The sequence below is a fragment of the Pelobates fuscus genome, chromosome 8 (genome assembly GCF_036172605.1).
Source record: "Pelobates fuscus isolate aPelFus1 chromosome 8, aPelFus1.pri, whole genome shotgun sequence".
NCBI lineage: Eukaryota > Metazoa > Chordata > Amphibia > Anura > Pelobatidae > Pelobates > Pelobates fuscus.
This window is the reverse complement of record NC_086324.1, coordinates 49,043,875-49,062,707: the sequence shown is the minus strand read 5'-3', so window position 1 is coordinate 49,062,707 and position 18,833 is coordinate 49,043,875. Positions and strand designations below refer to the sequence as shown.

Genomic DNA, 18,833 nt, shown 5'->3' with positions numbered 1-18,833 from the left:
ACTGAAATTTGAATTGTGAAGTTGTAAATGCAAATTGTAGGTTATGCTAATGCAGTGTATCTATAATCTTAATTTTATTATTGACAGGAGGCAAATATTAGTTAGCTAAGAATGCCAATTAATTATTAAGAGATTTAGTAATTACTTTGCTTCAGAAGGATTTAGATAGACTGGAGGACTGGGCACTCAAATGGCAGATGAAATTTAATGTTGAAAAATGCAAAGTTATGCACTTCGGCGTAAAGAATACACAAGCAACGTATACCCTTAATGGAAGCGAATTAGGGATAACAACACACGAAAAGGACTTGGGAATTGTTATAGACAACAAACTATGCAACAATGTGCAATGTCAATCAGCAGTGGCCAAGGCCAGTAAGGTATTGTCATGCATGAAAAAGGGCATTCATTCTCGGGACGAGAATATCATTTTGCCTCTCTATAAATCACTGGTAAGACCACATATTGAATATGCTGTGCAATTTTGGGCACCTGTTCTAAAGAAGGATATCATGGCACTAGAAAAAGTGCAGAGGCGGGCTACAAAATTAATAAAAGGAATGGAACATATCAGCTATGAAGAAAGGTTAACAAATTTAAACCTATTTAGTTTAGAAAAACGTCGCCTGAGAGGGGATATGATAACATTATACAAATATATTCGGGGCCAATACAAACCATTGTGTGGAAATCTATTCACAAACCGGACTTTACATAGGACACGAGGCCATGTGTTTAGACTGGAAGAAAGAAGATTTCGTCTAAGGCAAAGGAAAGGTTTTTTTACTGTAAGAACAATCAGGATGTGGAATTCTCTGCCTGAAGAAGTGGTTTTATCAGAGTCCATACAGATGTTCAAACAGCTACTAGATGCATACTTGCAAAGACAGAATATTCAAGGATATAATCTTTCAATGTAGGGTAATAACTGCTTGATTCAAGGATAAATCTGACTGCCATTCTGGGGTCAAGAAGGAATTTTTTGTCCTAGCTTGTTGCAAAATTGTGCTTCAAACTGTTTTTTTTTTTTTTTCTTTTGGATCAACAGCAAAAAACAGGTGTGAGGAAGGCTGAACTTGATGGACGCAAGTCTCTTTTCAGCTATCTAACTATCTAACTATGTAACTATGTAACTATGTAACTATGTAATAAAAATTACAGCAAACATTCAGTAAACACAGGAACAAAGTAACATAACATTACCGAAATAATCACATGGACAAATACCCAAATTTGTATTGAAGTAACACCATTAATATAAAACAGGGAGGGGAGAAATAAGGGCAGGAAAATATTTGCTTTCTGTCATTAATAAAATTAAAATAATAGGTACACAGCATAATCTACAATTTTATGACAGGAGGCTTTATATTTTGTATTTTTAACGCATGCTGCGTGAGAAATGTATTTTATTTAGTCCAGTCCGCAGACCATAAGATGTCGGTAAGTAAAGCACCTGCTGAGAAAGCCTGCGACGTTGCTGCGCCACGGCCGAGTGGGCACCAAAAAAGTATCTACATTAAATAGGGGGAGAGTGGATGGTCTGGAGGATCCAGGAATCCGTGGAAATCACTTCTTAATTCTGTGAAAAGAGTAACAGTCTGCCAGCGGTTACATTGGTAGAAAATTTCAGAGAAAGTTTACTCACCTGCGGAGGGATTACCACGTTCTCTGCTGCGTGGGCTCCTGGCTCAGGACATGCCTCGGCTGAAATTTGACTTTGCCGATGGGAAGAATGAGGGAGGTACTAGGGCTGGTGAAGCCCAGGCCTGACAGGGCCAGCAATTAGTATCGCGGGATAGGGTGGGAGAAGATAATCTAAAACAATATATATAGCACAGAGGGTGGAAAGGCAAGGGGGCACAGATAAATAATAAATAAATCTTCTGAGCAAAAGACAGGCAAAGTAAATAAGAACAATACTAATAACAATAACAATAATACAACATCAGTGCAAGAATAGGGAAACAACTTACTCTGACCTGTGCAGCAGGAACAGCAAAGAATGAGGAGGAGTTAGAGTGGTGAAGGCCTTAGAGTGTGTTTTTTTTTGTTGTTTTTTTAAATTAAACTTTATTGTTAAAATCTGTGCTGCTAGGAGTTTAGTAGAGTTTAATGCAAAATATGAAGCATCCTGCCATGTTATACAATTTTAGGGCAAAATAAATGAATTGCAAAAAAAAAAAAAACATGGATAGTTTGCAGTTTTAGCTATTTTAGCCTAAAATTTACAATTCCCTTCTCCAGAATTTCTAGTTCAGTCAATAAACTACTCCTCAAATTAGCAAGACAAAAGAAGTTTACATTGGTGGATTTTGGTATAAGATTAGCATATATTTAAACTAAATGTGTGTTTTTTTACAAATGGTGAATCACTTTCAAATGTATAGATCAGCCCCTTTATGTCAGCAAGTTATGTCAGCTGCCAGTCTCTCTGTAGAATTGGGCTATATATTTCTGGACTTCCTCGTATCTCAGGCAGCTAGTACCCTGGTGCTGCCGCTATCAGCATCTACTGGCAGCATTACCACCAATGACTTTAACTCTAAAATGGCATCCCATTACTTTGACATAGTGTCAGGCAGGCTCTTGTCGCACATACTGAGATTGATGAGATATTTATGTAGAAGTAACAAGGATTTGCAGGTTATGACCACCTTCACAAAGTGGTTAAACAGTTATCTTTGGGAGTTGCTTAGCTACATGAACTGCTTTAAAACATCAGTAAACACAGATTCATTAGTATGAAAAGAAAACAAAATATCTTTAAATCAAATTTGCAAATGAAACCAAGACTAGTGTAATGTGTCCATTCTCTTGCGATCCTTAGCCCTCTGAACCAAAACAAAACCTAGAATTTGTGCTACGTGCTTGTTCCTCCATAATTTCTGAGTTTCTTTTCGTGCTCCTTTATATTTATATTATTTATTAAAGTACAGAAAGGGCTTTGTTTTAATATCCTATGTGTAATCATAGTTTTGCTTAAAAATAGAGCTCTAAATATCAGTACTGATGGTTAAAACCTTGTATATCTAGGATTTAGATTAATTTATGGTAGTTACTACTAACCCTATACCTACCTCACCAATGCTATACCAGTCCTACCCCCTAACCCAATGCTTATACTAACTGTAACCATATACCTATCTTAAACTTACCCCTAACTTAACCATACACTATCCATTAACCAGCATAAACCCTTACTTTACCCTAACCCTATGCTAATATCAGTGCTGGTATTAGCAGGTGAATTTCGAAGTTAAATGGTTACTAAAATCCTTGTTATCTAAAGTGTTTTTGTAATTTTAAATGCCCTAATGCTCGTTCCCCCCTCCCCTACCTAACTAATATAAAACTTACCTGGTTCAACACCTGACAATGCTCCTTGCGCTGGTCTCCACTCTCTGTTTAAAGTCACGCATGCTTCTTTTTGAGAAGCATTTGATTTGAGTCGTGGAGGGAAGGAGAGGTTGGTGTTTGGACTGGAGAGGAAGAGGATTAAAGGGATTCTATAGTGTTATGAATACAAATTTGTCAGTCAGCACTGCTAATATAGGCCCAAATTTTATGTTTTTTGGAAAAGCTTCTCAAATGATTTAATATTTAAAAAAAAAGGTTATCTAAAATATTAAGCCAATGTGCTAAAACAGGGTTTTACAAATTTGCTTGGAATCTAGGAGCCTGCTAAGAAAGTTAGAAGACAAGTTTTATTTTAGTTTTTTTTAAGTAACCAAGCTTTATTTTCATCGACATAAAATACAACTCTTAACCCCTTAAGGACACATGACATGTGTGTCATGTCATGATTCCCTTTTATTCCAGACGTTTGGTCCTTAAGGGGTTAAAGGGACACTGTAGTCACCAGAACCATTACTGCTTAATGTAGTGGATTCTTGTGTCTGTAGCCTGTCCCTGCAGACTTTCAGTGTTTACCAAGGCCGTGTTTACATTGCTGCCTAGTAAAATCTCACTCAGACAGCCACTAGAGGTGCTTCTTAGTCCAGTTCTGCACAATGTGCAACACCTGCCTTCAGCGTCATAGTCTGCATGGAGATGCTGCATGTTCCCCCATAGAAATGTAATGATTCAATGCATCTCTACGAGGAGATACGGATTCCCATCGATATTTATGTGAAATAACCAACCAATGCTTTCCTATGGGAAGCATTGGATTGGCTGAGATCATCAAGATTGATTTTCTCAGCCATGGAGGCGTGGAAAAAAAAGCTGAGTAAAAATACCTTTCCCATGCGGTCAGATGGGGTCAGACACACTCACTCACTGAAAGACACACTGACAAACACCCACTTGCTATGGCGACCTGGTGCCTGGGATTTGTTGAGCTCTGTGCTAATATAACTATGCATTTCACAGGCAAAATGGGCAGCAACGCTGTGCCCGTCATGAGTGAATAATTTGTGACTTGGGTAGCTGCCCCTAATGCCCTTTATTGAAGATGACTTTAATTCTTAAGATAGAATAGACTAACAGACCTAAATATTTTTTTTTCTGTATTCACCCAGTAACAGAGTTAATATTAAACGGCTCATTATTCAACTTTTTCACTTTAATTTTAAAATAATCTTGAAACAAAAAAAAAGGTTCATAAGATTTTGAAGTTGTAAATATACACAATGCATTATTAATGAATGTGTTAATAATCTGTGAGCGTATGGGGGCAAATATACCTTCTATGCCATTCTTATAACATAGTCTAACTGAAAATAGACAAGCATGAAAGATTTATGTAATCTTGCATATAACTGTGCACATTCTTACACAAAGCATCCATCTGCAAGTGTCATGTCAGTCAAGAGAATTGTTTGATGGTTTCATACAGCTGTGCTGTCTCTTCTGGCGAAGCTGCCCTAGAATATTCTAAATGTTGTTATGATGCTCTCTGCCATCTGCAGCATGCCTGCCCTAGTCTACACTGGCATTTAAACCACTTCACAGGGCATCACGAGAGGCAAAGATGGCAATCTAGAGTGACAGATTCATTTTCTCCGGGGGATATGTATTCTGGTACACTATGTGCCACCCTTCTCTCCTGGATTTGGCAATTTGTTACTGGTATTTGACTTTTTTAATGACAATTTCTGCTTTGAATTTGTTTTGTGTTCTTCTGATAAATACCAAGTAGAAAATGATGGAATTCTATAAGAATTTTAAGCAGAGATTTAGCGCTTTAGATTTTCAATCGTTTTCCCCAAAATGCATCAGTAAAAACTATAGGAGGATATTAGTACCTTCACCCCTTTCAAATTTAGAACTGGTTACAAGCCATATACAGTATTAGTTTTATCATTGCATGGATTTATAATTTAAAAACCTGAAATATGATTATTGCTGCAATTAACTTTTTTTTTTTTATATCTGCCTGTTTACATTTTCCTACAATAGTCTGTTCAAATTACGATATGGAACAACATTTTCATTAATTAAAACTCAAATGTCTAAATATACATTTTGGTTTATTATGTTTATTGCCACTTACTAAAAAAGAAAATATATAAAACAAAGTTTGTATAATCATTTATTGGTATTGTCTTTTTTTTTCTCTCTAGTAACAAAATATGCAGGACATGCTCTTGCATTACTCAAAGAATGTGAACTTCAAGAATATGACGGGTATGCTTTTTAATAATTGTTAGATGCCTTTGTGTTTTAAAATATTCTAAATACAATTTCATATTCCATAAATATTTGGCATATGGGTGATAAAGTATGAATTTTAACAATGCTTTTAATTGTACTGAGAACAGACATGGAATGTCAATGTTTTTCATGAAATAATAAAATACATAATTATGATGTAAAATTGTACTTAAGGTCACTGATTTTAGGATGCTGTATCTAATTTGTCCATATATACTTTACAATTTACTAAATAGCTCAGTATATGTGGAGGTGTGGAGAATGTCCCTAAGCTCTAGATTTCCTGTTTAAATAAAACCTTAAGCATCATACCAATTTTGAATACTTGCAAAGGTTGTGGAAAGGGATTCGGCACCTTCCCTCTACACTGAGAGAGACTTTCAACTGTAGGGAGGCATGGAAAGCAGAGCACATGTTGGGGAAAGAGGCCTAAGAAAAGGGGTGAGAAAGAGTAGTGGGCAAATGGAGGATAGAGTGGAATGAAGGGTGGAACAAGGGAAAATACCGCAGGCCTAATTATTAGTTAAAAATTTTTTTTTACTAAAACCCAACATATATAAAAATGCAATTGTGTTGACTATTAAATAAAGATGGACGACTGGGTGGTCATGTTGTCTGCCTTGAGTACTGTAGTATTCAGGCAGATGGGATACAGTGGATATAGCCATTAGCACGGTTTTATAAAACGCCAACAATGGACGCATAAAAAAATAGATGCCAACCAAACACCTGCTGAATGTGACTTATTTGATTTGTGGAAGCAGAAAACTAAGGTTTATAAAAAATAACATAACCCCCCCCATACTTATACAAGTTAGTAATCGAACTACTGATGCAGTTGCCTGAGAAGGGGAAAAACGAACTAAGCGGCCATAGAGACTGACGGACTGCACAGGCCTGTGTTTCCAAAGCAAATGGTTATTTGAACTACTGACAGCCTAATCTACTTAAACTAGAGGCTTCATTGTGCACCCCTGTACACCACTTTTTATAACTATAGGACAAGAGTATGTATCAGATCCTGGAAATAGGAGAAAGTGATGTATAGAATCCCACAAGGGGAAACTAACATCACTGGTATAAGAAATAAGGAAGGGAGGTCCTACCTTTTATCAATCGTAGGATAAAAAGGGATATGCAAACAAAAGTATAACTTGAAAAAGGGGAGATCAAATATGGGTGTCTTTGGGGGAAAGAGTCTGAACCCTGGTTTAGCATTATTAATCCCATTTATGATGGTCATCACTTTTAGAAGACTGCCAATCACTCAATGGGGTACCTACACCCAGGGAGCAACTCAATGTATATGCTGCTTGCTGGATCTTCAAGGAACAATGTCTGACCCCTTCCCATCCTCCAAAATTATTAGTAAGCATTAAATGAAATGTTGTATGCTAAAGCAGGCTCCTTCCTAACAGCAGAAGGGGTGCTTCTTTTTATTTGTTCCCTGTCCTTTCTGCTGTGAAAGAAAGGGTTAGTTTATACTGCTGTGTCTTGATTAGGAAATGTCACTTATTTATATTTTAATTCAAGCATATAATTTTCTTTAGTTGCTGGGGAAAAAAAGAGAGTTTTGTCACATGACCAAAAAATATTTTGTAAACTATTAATGTCTACAAATATTTTCACTGAATATATTTTTGAATACTAATATCTGAAAATTATATAAAAAAAAATTTTTAACAGAGGTTCAACGGAATATTCTAAAAATGTTTAAGTGTGCAAATTCTATTTTTCCGTTGTATTCTGTGAACTTCTTTTTCCATTTCCTAAGAGCCGGGCTAGAGATTTAACCAGTGTTCAATAGGTTAAATAAATGTGAATGTATATTACGTAAACCTGTTTCTTTGTTGTTTTTTATTGTATAAAGTTCACGTCCGGTAATCTCTGTATTGCAATACAAAGTGTTTTTGTTGTATAAACATTTTTTTTTTTTTAAATTAATGATTTGGACAGAAAATTAATTAAACCCTTTTTTGCAGTCATTAATCATGTACAAAATAAATAAGATACATATGTTAAAATGTTATTGTTTTGCACATATGCTCACCATTGATTCGGCTATTATTGTATTCCAAGTATTGTTTTACTTTTGTGCAACATTTGCAAAAGCTTGTTTTGTCCTCTCGTTATTTTGTATTTACATATTGCTGACTGTGTTTACAAGGTCTGCCAATTTATACACAAATAAAGGTAGGTGAAAATTTTAACAGTTTATAATTAAGCCGAAAATTCAGTCTAAAGCAAGAAACACTTGTCTTAGAATAGAAACATTAAAAATATACAGAGCAAACTTTTTCACACACCGAGAGTTGTTATGATAAAATTGGTAGAAAAAAATGCATGCTAATTACCTATCAAGAGGTATAAATTAAACCTTATTAAAAAAAAAGACTTGAAGCAATGAAATACTGTTCTTAACATTATTGTAGACATTAAAAACGGTTTTCCATAGTAAGTAGAAAATGAAAAATACCGGTAATCCAACAAATAATATAATAATGTAAGTATGCAGGAAACATCAATCTATTTCTCAAAAGAAGAATAACCTCTACTGGAAAACTATATATTTAGTTTTGAATATCTTGGTAGATCGACGATCAATGTGTCATCATCAGTATGATCATGTCCAAAATGGATTTGTCTTCATCACTGACTCTGCACTACCCACTCTCTTTATGTAACCATTTGCTGGCACAATATAGCAGTTCTGGTTAAAATACCGCTGGTATTTTAAAGGATTGTGCACGTCCCTCTTACAGACACCAGCATACAGCAACTGTTCCAATTTTGGCCCAGCATGGACGAGAACACAACTGGATAGCACCCTTCTTAACCTCCTGCTGATTGCTTGAGATGTAGGTGGAACAATTGTAAACACTCTGCTTCTTAGCTCTTCTTAAGAATTTTATAAATCAGCTACCTGTCACCTTGTCTCAATTTCTATGTGTTTGGGTAAACTCCCAAAGTAGTAGTCTAAATAAGCTAGTTTAGGAGCTCTGCTAAAATGTAAGCCAACATTTTCTATACACCTGACTGCGAGGATAAGGAATTTGGATATCATTTGACCCAAGTCTATGGGGAGGTTGACATAGTATGTGGGCCAGGCAGATCTGGAAATCCCTCGTTCTTGTGTTGTATGTTTGTCCGCACTAACCCTTTTGTATTAGGGCCAGGGAGCATTGTGTCCCAATTTACATATTCCTACATCCCATTGCATTACCTGGACACATGAGGAAAGTATGTGAAAATGGAGCTGATTCGATCCAGGTTTAAACCACCAGTTGGTCATGCTTTCTTTGATTAATAGATCGTCCTGGAAACGCTGTTCTGTGGTTTGTTTTTGTTTTTTTTTTCTATTTAATTGTTTTATACATATATATAGGGTTGTTCTGGCTAAATTTGACTGAACCCCCATTTATGTGATAACTGTTTGTGTGTTGAGAAATATCCACAGCGTAGCACAAAAAGTATTAATTTCATTTTATTTCCCAAATGTTTCTGTAGGTGAAATATTTCAAGGTTACTGGGAGTTTGTTTTTGTAGGAATTTTTTGGTGTTTGGGATTTTTTTCTGAACAGGAAATTAGCACCCGTATGATTTAGTCAAACAAGTACAAGAATAGAAAGCACAGAAAATCTTAAATAAAATATGTTAAAACTATCTAAAAATAAATATATCATATCATTCTGAATACACAAATGCATTTCAGGGCAAGAATAATGAAGCCAGAAAAGTGTATTATATTTACCACATTTTCGTTTTTACAGTAGCATGCCACACTGAAAAATCAATAATGCATTTGGAAGTTTCAGTGCCTGTTGCAGGTAAATTGATGAATTGTTGATCGATACAAACCACAAGACGGATGGTTTGGCATCAAGGAAGTCATTTAGGTTGGCAGCAGGGAACATAGTTGTTCAAAATTACATTTTGCTGATGGTGATGATGTTATTTGTACCTGGAATAGATGTGATCTTTCTGAAAGGAGTTTACCGAAACAACTTACTTACACAAAGTGACAAATCAAAAAACATGTTCATCTTATAATATTAAGCAGAATCTAATATATGTAAGCCACTGATTTTGCAGTTATTATTTCCCAGAATACACCAAAATAATTTTGGTTATTCTAATTATTTTATCTAGCTAATCAAAATTTATTTAGTGCATTTCAAAAGCGAAATGTTTTTCCTACTTGCTTAAACATCAGTCGATTTTCTTTTGTGTGAATAGTATGCTTGCATTTAGAAATTATACTGTTTAAGTGATCAGTCTAACCTTCTCTTAGTTTTTCATTCTCTTTGTGTGTTGAAATTCAGACTTGCCATTCTATAAGTCTACACTGCCCAGATAAAGTTGCAATCAATTTTAATCATTAATACAGTTAATGCAATGTAACTATTGCATTGTGCCTATCTTGTGGAGATTCTGTAAAAATCTGTAATGTTTGAACGTATATTAAAGGGACACAATTTGTCCATTACTACAGGGGTGAAAGAATCCTTGTCTGTGGTCACTTCAGTTTTTATGACAATACATGGGTTCTTCTGATACCAAAACCCCTCTACCTCTGTTGCCATATATAAAGTGAGTAATTGTACTGCCTCAATTTCTATATAGCTGTGGATGGTAATAATAATCTGTAAATAACAATACATTTACAATGGCTTTGAGTTAGGTATACTGTAAAACAAAAGTTATTAAAGGAACACTATAGAATTATGTATACAAACCTATATTTCTAGGACTATATTTGGATGCGCCCATTTTCAGTGCTAAGACCCCCATGATGCTGCTGCTCAGCCTCCTACAGCCTATCGTGTGATCAGCATTTGGTCACAGGACTGAGTCTCACTTGGTTGCTGCAGAATGGCCTGGATGAATTTAGAGGTAATTTACATGAGAAGAGCTTGGGAATAATTGTAGACAACAGACTAGGCAACCATGTGCAATGCCAGGCAGCAGTTTGTTGAAGTGCTTTATTTGTGAAGCAAGTGCTCACTATTTTCATTTTATAAAAGTGCCGTTTTCTATTGAAATTAGCACATTTAAATTCAATCTTGTTACACCTCTCCGATGTCAATCAGACAGCTGGGAGGTGTCTCTTCCAGCTTGCTCAGCTCCCTGGAGCTAATCACAAGTGGCAGAGAGTTATCAGTGAGCTGTAATACATCTCACTGAGATATCTATGATTGTACAGCCACACACTGGCTAGTCTGCAAATCCTGCCATTGAGAAAACAGTAATAATCGCTTAATGTGCGCTCTCTAGTCTCTATGGTGCTGGAGGGGAAGTTATCTTCCTGTCTATCTTCTCTCTCTCTCTCTCTCTCTCTCTCATCTAAATTTCAACATTTGGGTTATGGGCCCAGAGTAGAAACTGCAAGGATGACCAAATACTGCTGGAGCTGTGATTCAGAAAAAACCTGGGGTGGGGTGGGGGGGAACCTTTAAGACAGCAAAGGAGTTATGGGACAGCTTAGAATTGTATGGAATTGTATGGAAGTCGCAGTCCAAATGAAAGAATCTACCAAGAATACTGTTCAATATGAAGCTGTATGAAGGAGAAGACCTAAAGAGACATCTGAATGAATAGTTACATTTAATCATTTAGATTTTATTAGAAAGAAACTTGAAGACAAATTGTTTCTGATTTTATCAAATCTTCCGGGAAGCCACAATTCAATTATTCTTGTACTAGAAACTAGAGACAATCTCTCTGTGAAATACATTACAACAAGCTCTCAAAGAACGGAAAATGCAGGAAGTGGTGACACACAAACATTTGTAATACAAAACACTGAGAAGCATATCATAGGAAGCAAATTGGCTTATCACAGAAGCCAAAGCAATACATTTGCACACAAAAAAAGCAAAAAGAAAGAATTTAGAGATAATCTCAGCTCGCAAGAAACTGTTTTAAAAAAGGCTACCATGGACAAGGAAAAGCCTCTGCATGACAGAAGAAAACACAGTAAAAATGCATTTATTGTTCAAGAAAAGGCTGATACAGTTAGCAAAAATTGTTGGATTATTGATTCAGGTACCAAATCGCACATGCAGCCATGTCCTGACTATGTGCAAAAATCATAATTTCTGAAAAATTTGACAATCATTTTACTGAAATGCTAATCATTGCTAATGGCAATGAACTATCTATACAAGGAAAATGAGGCGGTTTCTTGAAATGTCTGGCAAAAGCAGAGACATTAAACAGCAAAGTGCAAAATGTAATATACTTACCTGAACGTAGAGATAATTTGCTCAAGTCTGGCCATAATGTGAACTTCAGTTGCAATTAATGTACGATAACATAAAAGAATTGGACACAGAAAAAATGGACACTTTCTGGTGAACAGGGTAAAGGTTGGGCATAAGAAATAGATGTAAAACCTTGTCAAAAGAATCACAACAGAGAAGCTTGTGAATGTTGTATAATAGGGAATGGTAGGCCCCCTATACCCAAACAGAATTAAAGAAAAAGTTTCTTCAATACATTCCCTCAAATGGCCCAATACAGCCAATGTCATGTGGGCATAATACGTATATAATAACATTGATGATTATTACAGATATTGTATGACTTATCTCATTAAAGTCAAAGAGAAGTTGAAGGCATACACTGAGAAGCAAATCTGACCGACAGTGGGGGTGAGTTCATGTGACACCATATTACTGCATATTGAGAAGAGAGAGTAATAGAACACCTGCATAGAGTACCATACAGAACAGAATGGTGCGGCTGAAAGAAAGAATGAATCACTTGTTAAAGTCACGTGCATGCTGACAGATGCACAGTTGCCAATAAGTAATGGGCTGATGCAGTTATGGTGCCTACATATCCACAAAGCAGGCTTTCAAAAAAAGCTGCAAATAAAAACCTTGGTTTAAACTTTGGTTTGGCAGAACGCCTAACATTATACATATGAGATCACTTGGGTCCAAAGCTTATGCATTTGTCCCAGCTCATAAAAGGTCCAACTCTAACTACTGAGATAGGCATCATGATTGGATATGAGAGAGGATGTAAAGGCTACAGAATCCAGAAACAGGAGAAGTAATAGTGAAAAGTATTGTTTGTTTATTTTAAAGAAGTGGAACAAGCCAAAAGTGATTTTGATCTTAAACAATATGGAGAAGGACGGACTAATTACAGGAGCTGCTTGTGCAATGGTAAGATGGAACCAGTCTGCAAATACAGGGTTCACAAGCTAAGTGAGTTCCAGTTAATCAGCTATCCTAAGTAGTAACATCAGCATCAACTAATAAACCCTTTTGTTGGATTGATATTCAGAAACCTCCTACTATAGAAGTCACTAAGTTAAAGGGAGCGTCAAAAGAAGAAAATTAATCCTTTTTAAAAAATAAAACATGGATTCTCACTCAGTAACTTAATAAAGGTAAAAGGCGATAGCTTGCAAGTAGGTATTCAAGCAAACGATGGCTGATGGAAATGTAATCTGTTACAAAGCTAGACTAGTAGCAGAAGTATGGAAAAGACTATGCTAGACCTTTGCAACGGTAGTCGGAGAATGAAGCAGTCGATCACACTGAAAGGAAACAAAAAGAAGTTAAAGCATCTGAAGTGACAAGATGTCCACAATAATAACCACATAATATAAGCAAATGCCATTCATTAATTAACACATTAATTAACTTAACACAATTTAACCATACATTTATCTAACTAAGCAATAGTCTAAAAGTAAAAACTATATATAACCAAAACTAACAGCTAATATATGTCAATAAGAAAAGTGCGAGAAATAAAGGCCCAGGGTGGGAAAATATTCGCCTCCTGTCATTACTAAAATTAAGATTATAGGTACACTGGCAGGGTATTTATATCGACAGACATTTTGTGCTATGATAGAAATTAAAAGTGTATATTCTGAGTCACTCTGAACAGACCAGACTCCATTTTGTTATTTTCAAGTTAACAAAGAGACACGAAATTTCTATCCTTCCTGTAAAACTAACCACTTTGCCAGGGCTAAAGGAATGCATAGTATATACAAATCGAGCGATAAGAAATGAGAACGGGGGATGGACAGACTGTTAGCTAAATGCTAATGGAATATAATTAATTCTAAAACCCAGACATTTGTGACAGAGAAGATTAAATAATTTAGTTTTACTTTCGATAATGTATAAGAGTCCCATTGTAATTTAAGGGTCATATTTAGTATTATAACTGTCATATTAGAAATTATAGGCGAATTTGCCAGACACATAGTCTGAAGAAAATTCGAAGAAACTCTTGAACTGACAGAAAACTTGAGTTATAGACAACTATAAAGATAAGGTAAATGATGTCAAAATAGCCACCAGGAAAAGTTAACTCTTTCCTGGATAGGTATGTTTAGTGGGACGAGACTGCCCTCTATAGACCAAATACTTAAATTGTTATCTAGAAGGTAACCACACCTCCAGTGTTTCTGTTAGTCTATCACCTAGTGATTTTTTCCTTTAAAAGTTAAGACAAAGGGAAGAGAAGGTATGCAGAGAAAGCAAGAGAGTGAGCAGTCGGGGGCAAGGCAGGCGAAAGCAGGCTAAGAAAGAAAAGCAGAGAAAGAGACCCATGAAACATTCCTTGACACTTAGCTACCTACTAATCTGATGAAAATATCTACTCAACTGGTAAATATACTGGCTTCATTTAATTAATATAAATTAATTAAAATCTTCTAATAGCATGATATATGACTGGATAAATCACAATCAGATTTCGATATTTAGAAATCTTAGTTAACTAAGAAGTATATGATTAAACATTATATTCTGCAGATAGAAAAGATTAATTATGTATTTAATGTGACATATCACATGTTAGCATATCGTACTATTTATCCAGGTGTATTGATTTGCTCTAAAATAAGATAAAATATCTGTTTAGGCAAGTTAAAATTCTGCTTATAGAACATGGTAGATTAATCTTATTGGATGGTTCCAGGAAATGACTAATGAGCTGGTTTAAATGTTATTTTATTGAAAATTACATGAGAATAGGTCTTAATTACCTAGGAGGTCTAGCCAGCATTTAAAGGGTTATTCTAACTGTCAGCTAAAGTTTTTATGGCTATTCGCTGGAAGCTTTCTCTGTGTGAAACTTTTGTTTCTCTGTGAAGCCCGTCATAAATCTTGTCTTGACAATTAAGTCTGTGTTAGCCATTGGAAGATGTTTTTACAATACCATATTGTATTGCATACTCATGTTATACTGAATATTCATTGATTATTGTCACGCATGTTACTTATTATTATTTAAATTGTCACAATAAATTGTATCTATTTTTATAACAAATTGTGATTTTACAGGGAGTGCAGAATTATTAGGCAAGTTGTATTTTTGAGGATTAATTTTATTATTGAACAACAACCATGTTCTCAATGAACCCAAAAAACTCATTAATATCAAAGCTGAATATTTTTGGAAGTAGTTTTTAGTTTGTTTTTAGTTAAAGCTATTTTAGGGGGATATCTGTGTGTGCAGGTGACTATTACTGTGCATAATTATTAGGCAACTTAACAAAAAACAAATATATACCCATTTCAATTATTTATTTTTACCAGTGAAACCAATATAACATCTCAACATTCACAAATATACATTTCTGACATTCAAAAACATAACAAAAACAAATCAGTGACCAATATAGCCACCTTTCTTTGCAAGGACACTCGAAAGCCTGTCATCCATGGATTCTGTCAGTGTTTTGATCTGTTCACCATCAACATTGCGTGCAGCAGCAACCACAGCCTCCCAGACACTGTTCAGAGAGGTGTACTGTTTTCCCTCCTTGTAAATCTTACATTTGATGATGGACCACAGGTTCTCAATGGGGTTCAGATCAGGTGAACAAGGAGGCCATGTCATTAGATTTTCTTCTTTTATACCCTTTCTTGCCAGCCACGCTGTGGAGTACTTGGACGTGTGTGATGGAGCATTGTCCTGCATGAAAATCATGTTTTTCTTGAAGGAGGCAGACTTCTTCCTGTACCACTGCTTGAAGAAGGTGTCTTCCAGAAACTGGCAGTAGGACTGGGAGTTGAGCTTGACTCCATCCTCAACCCGAAAAGGCCCCACAAGCTCATCTTTGATGATACCAGCCCAAACCAGTACTCCACCTCCACCTTGCTGGCGTCTGAGTCGGACTGGAGCTCTCTGCCCTTTACCAATCCATCCATCTGGCCCATCAAGACTCACTCTCATTTCATCAGTCCATAAAACCTTAGAAAAATCAGTCTTGAGATATTTCTTGGCCCAGTCTTGACGTTTCAGCTTGTGTGACTTGTTCAGTGGTGGTCGTCTTTCAGCCTTTCTTACCTTGGCCATGTCTCTGAGTATTGCACACCTTGTGCTTTTGGGCACTCCAGTGATGTTGCAGCTCTGAAATATGGCCAAACTGGTGGCAAGTGGCATCTTGGCAGCTGCACGCTTGACTTTTCTCAGTTCATGGGCATTTATTTTGCGCATTGGTTTCTCCACACGCTTCTTGCGACCCTGTTGACTACTTTGAATGAAACGCTTGATTGTTCGATGATCACGCTTCAGAAGCTTTGCAATTTTAAGAGTGCTGCATCCCTCTGCAAGATATCTCACTATTTTTGACTTTTCTGAGCCTGTCAAGTCCTTCTTTTGACCCATTTTGCCAAAGGAAAGGAAGTTGCCTAATAATTATGCACACCTGATATAGGGTGTTGATGTCATTAGACCACACCCCTTCTCATTACAGAGATGCACATCACCTAATATGCTTAATTGGTAGTAGGCTTTCAAGTCTATACAGCTTGGAGTAAGACAACATGCATAAAGAGGATGATGTGGTCAAAATACTCAATTGCCTAATAATTCTGCACACAGTGTATTTACATGGAATTAATTTCACTTACACGATAACGATCTTTGGGATCTGAGAATTGAATTAGTGGGCAATTCTCAACTGTTTACTATTATTATCCCATAAATATCCCCATAACACTACGTTAGCATAATCTAAAGTTTTACCACATGACAGGAGGCTTCATATTTTACATTAACGCTGAAAATTAAGAAAAGTGAAAGAAGCATGAGAAGGTTTTCTAAAGTAGAAAACACGGAAAGTATTCTTCCGCGTCCAATCCGCACATTTCAATAATATCCATGAGGGACATCCCCCGCCAAAAAGGCCTGCGACGCAGCCGTGCCACAAACCAAACGGGGACCGAAACAGGATTCTACCCCGGCCATGGACAACAATCAACGAATCCAACTAGCCAAAGTCGTGGTTGTGACTGGTTTGTGTGGCTTAACATAGGAAATAAGTTGTCCTGATGGTGTAGTCTGTAGTGAAGAATTAACCGCTACATACTTTAACAGCACATCTACGACGCATAGCTGTGGAACCGTTGGAAAAATGTGCAAGAAAAAGAGTTAGAATCTGATTTAGTACACCGTGAAATAGAAAATGTGCATTTGACTGGAGCTTCGCCCTTAATTCTGGTCGCTGGGGAAGTCGTCCCTTTCCAGTGGCGTTTAGGACCCGCCGGTTCCCTCTCTGGTGACCCATCGTCAGTGGACTGAGGCAGCACCTTCATGAGGGCTTTTTCCACCGAGGCCGCAACCGCGGCGTTGATTAATGCCGGAGGTCTTGACAATTTAATGCCTCTCAGAAGGCAACATACCAGAGGGTCTTGTCCCACTGGAATGCCCTGGATGGGAACGAGCGCTGCCGAGATAGCTGAGCGTACCACGTTAATAGATCGGTAAGAGTTCGAATGAGTGGGATAGGCGTTGTAATGGGATCGGAATCCCTCTCCAAACATTAACTGCTCCAAGCATCCCAGGTCGAGATATTGCTTCTCCTTGTGCCAGTAGCTGAGGAGTCCCAGAGAAGATCCTTAGTCTCTCGCGATAATCCGTGTGGACCGACCAGGATCCCTAGAAATTGTCCAAGCTACTAGGTCCATCCTTTCCTCTACTTTTAGAGGGTGGAGGAGTGGATGGTCGTACAAGAGTTCCAGAAGATCCGGGAACCATGGCTGACTCTGGCATAGAGTTATGATGAGTAGTAGGGACACTCTGTGTAGCCTTGAGTAGTGGAGTACTCTTGCCAGCATGGAGAAAGGTCGGCCAAGGCTGGAGGAATGCGTCCACTGCCTCGCATTCCAGATCCGGTAGCCAACTGAAGTACCGCTGGAGTTGTCGGTTGGTCCTGGAGGCAAATAGATCCACCTTTAGCTGCCCTTTGAAGGACATCAGATCACCGAAAATCAAGCCGTCTAGCCCCAAATCGCTGGTGTCCCGCCAGTGGCGAGAGAACCAATCCACTGTGAGGTTCGAAGTCCCTGGTAGATATTCTGCCTGAAGGGTGATGTTGCGGGAGAGGCAAAATTTGTAGATGTCCTTCGTAGCCCCCCTAGGTGCTTGATATATTGTACTGCCGAACTATTGTCCATGCACAGTAGAATGCAGCAATCGAAAAAGCCCTTGGTGAGGATGCGGATAGCGAATGAGCCTGCTATGAATTCCAGCATTTATGTGTAACCCTGTTACCTCATCTAACTAGGGACCCCAATGGAGCGTTCTGAGCAGTGGGTTCCCCAGCCCCAGAGACTGGCATCCGATTCTACCATGAAGTCCGGAGAGGGGCCAAATATCGCCTTGCCTTTCCAGACTTCCATGTACCAGAACCACCAGCGAAGTTCTGACTGCACCTATCCGATGGTCGTAGGAGTGACCTGATCGTAGGTAAGTGGCCTTCGAACTTTGCATGGCTCTGCAGTGTAGTGAGCCTGGAAAGATCGCTGGAATCCAGGAGTAGAGGAGCCCCACAATGCGGGCGAGGAGACGCAGAGGAAAGAAGTCTTTTCGGAGCACTTTGCGCAATTCCTTCTGTATCGAGGAAATCTTCGAGGTTGACAGGCGTAGAACACAGTTCACCGAGTCTATCTTGAACCCAAGGAACTGCACGGTTTATGATGGGATGAGTGCTGACTTTTGTCTGTTCACCACGAAGCCCAAGGACTCCAGAAAGTGAATGACAAATTGCGCCTGAGAGCACAGTCTGGACCCTGAGCCGCAAAAGATCAGCAAATCGTCCAGGTAGATAAGGAAACTGATGCTTTTTGCTCTGAAATGGGCCATTACCGGCTTTAGCAGCTTTGTGAAGCACCACAGAGCTGAGGCCGAAC

The 18,833-nt window shown here is 37.6% G+C and overlaps 1 protein-coding gene across 1 annotated transcript in view; it reads left to right on the top strand.

Annotated features, from left to right (window-relative positions):
• Window positions 1-18,833, top strand: part of CERKL (ceramide kinase like) — a 143,322-nt gene that overhangs the window by 91,333 nt on the left and 33,156 nt on the right. The window contains exon 4 of the mRNA XM_063429794.1: window positions 5,568-5,631. Coding sequence (XP_063285864.1) covers window positions 5,568-5,631 — 64 coding nt within the window. The remainder of the gene's footprint in view (window positions 1-5,567; window positions 5,632-18,833) is intronic.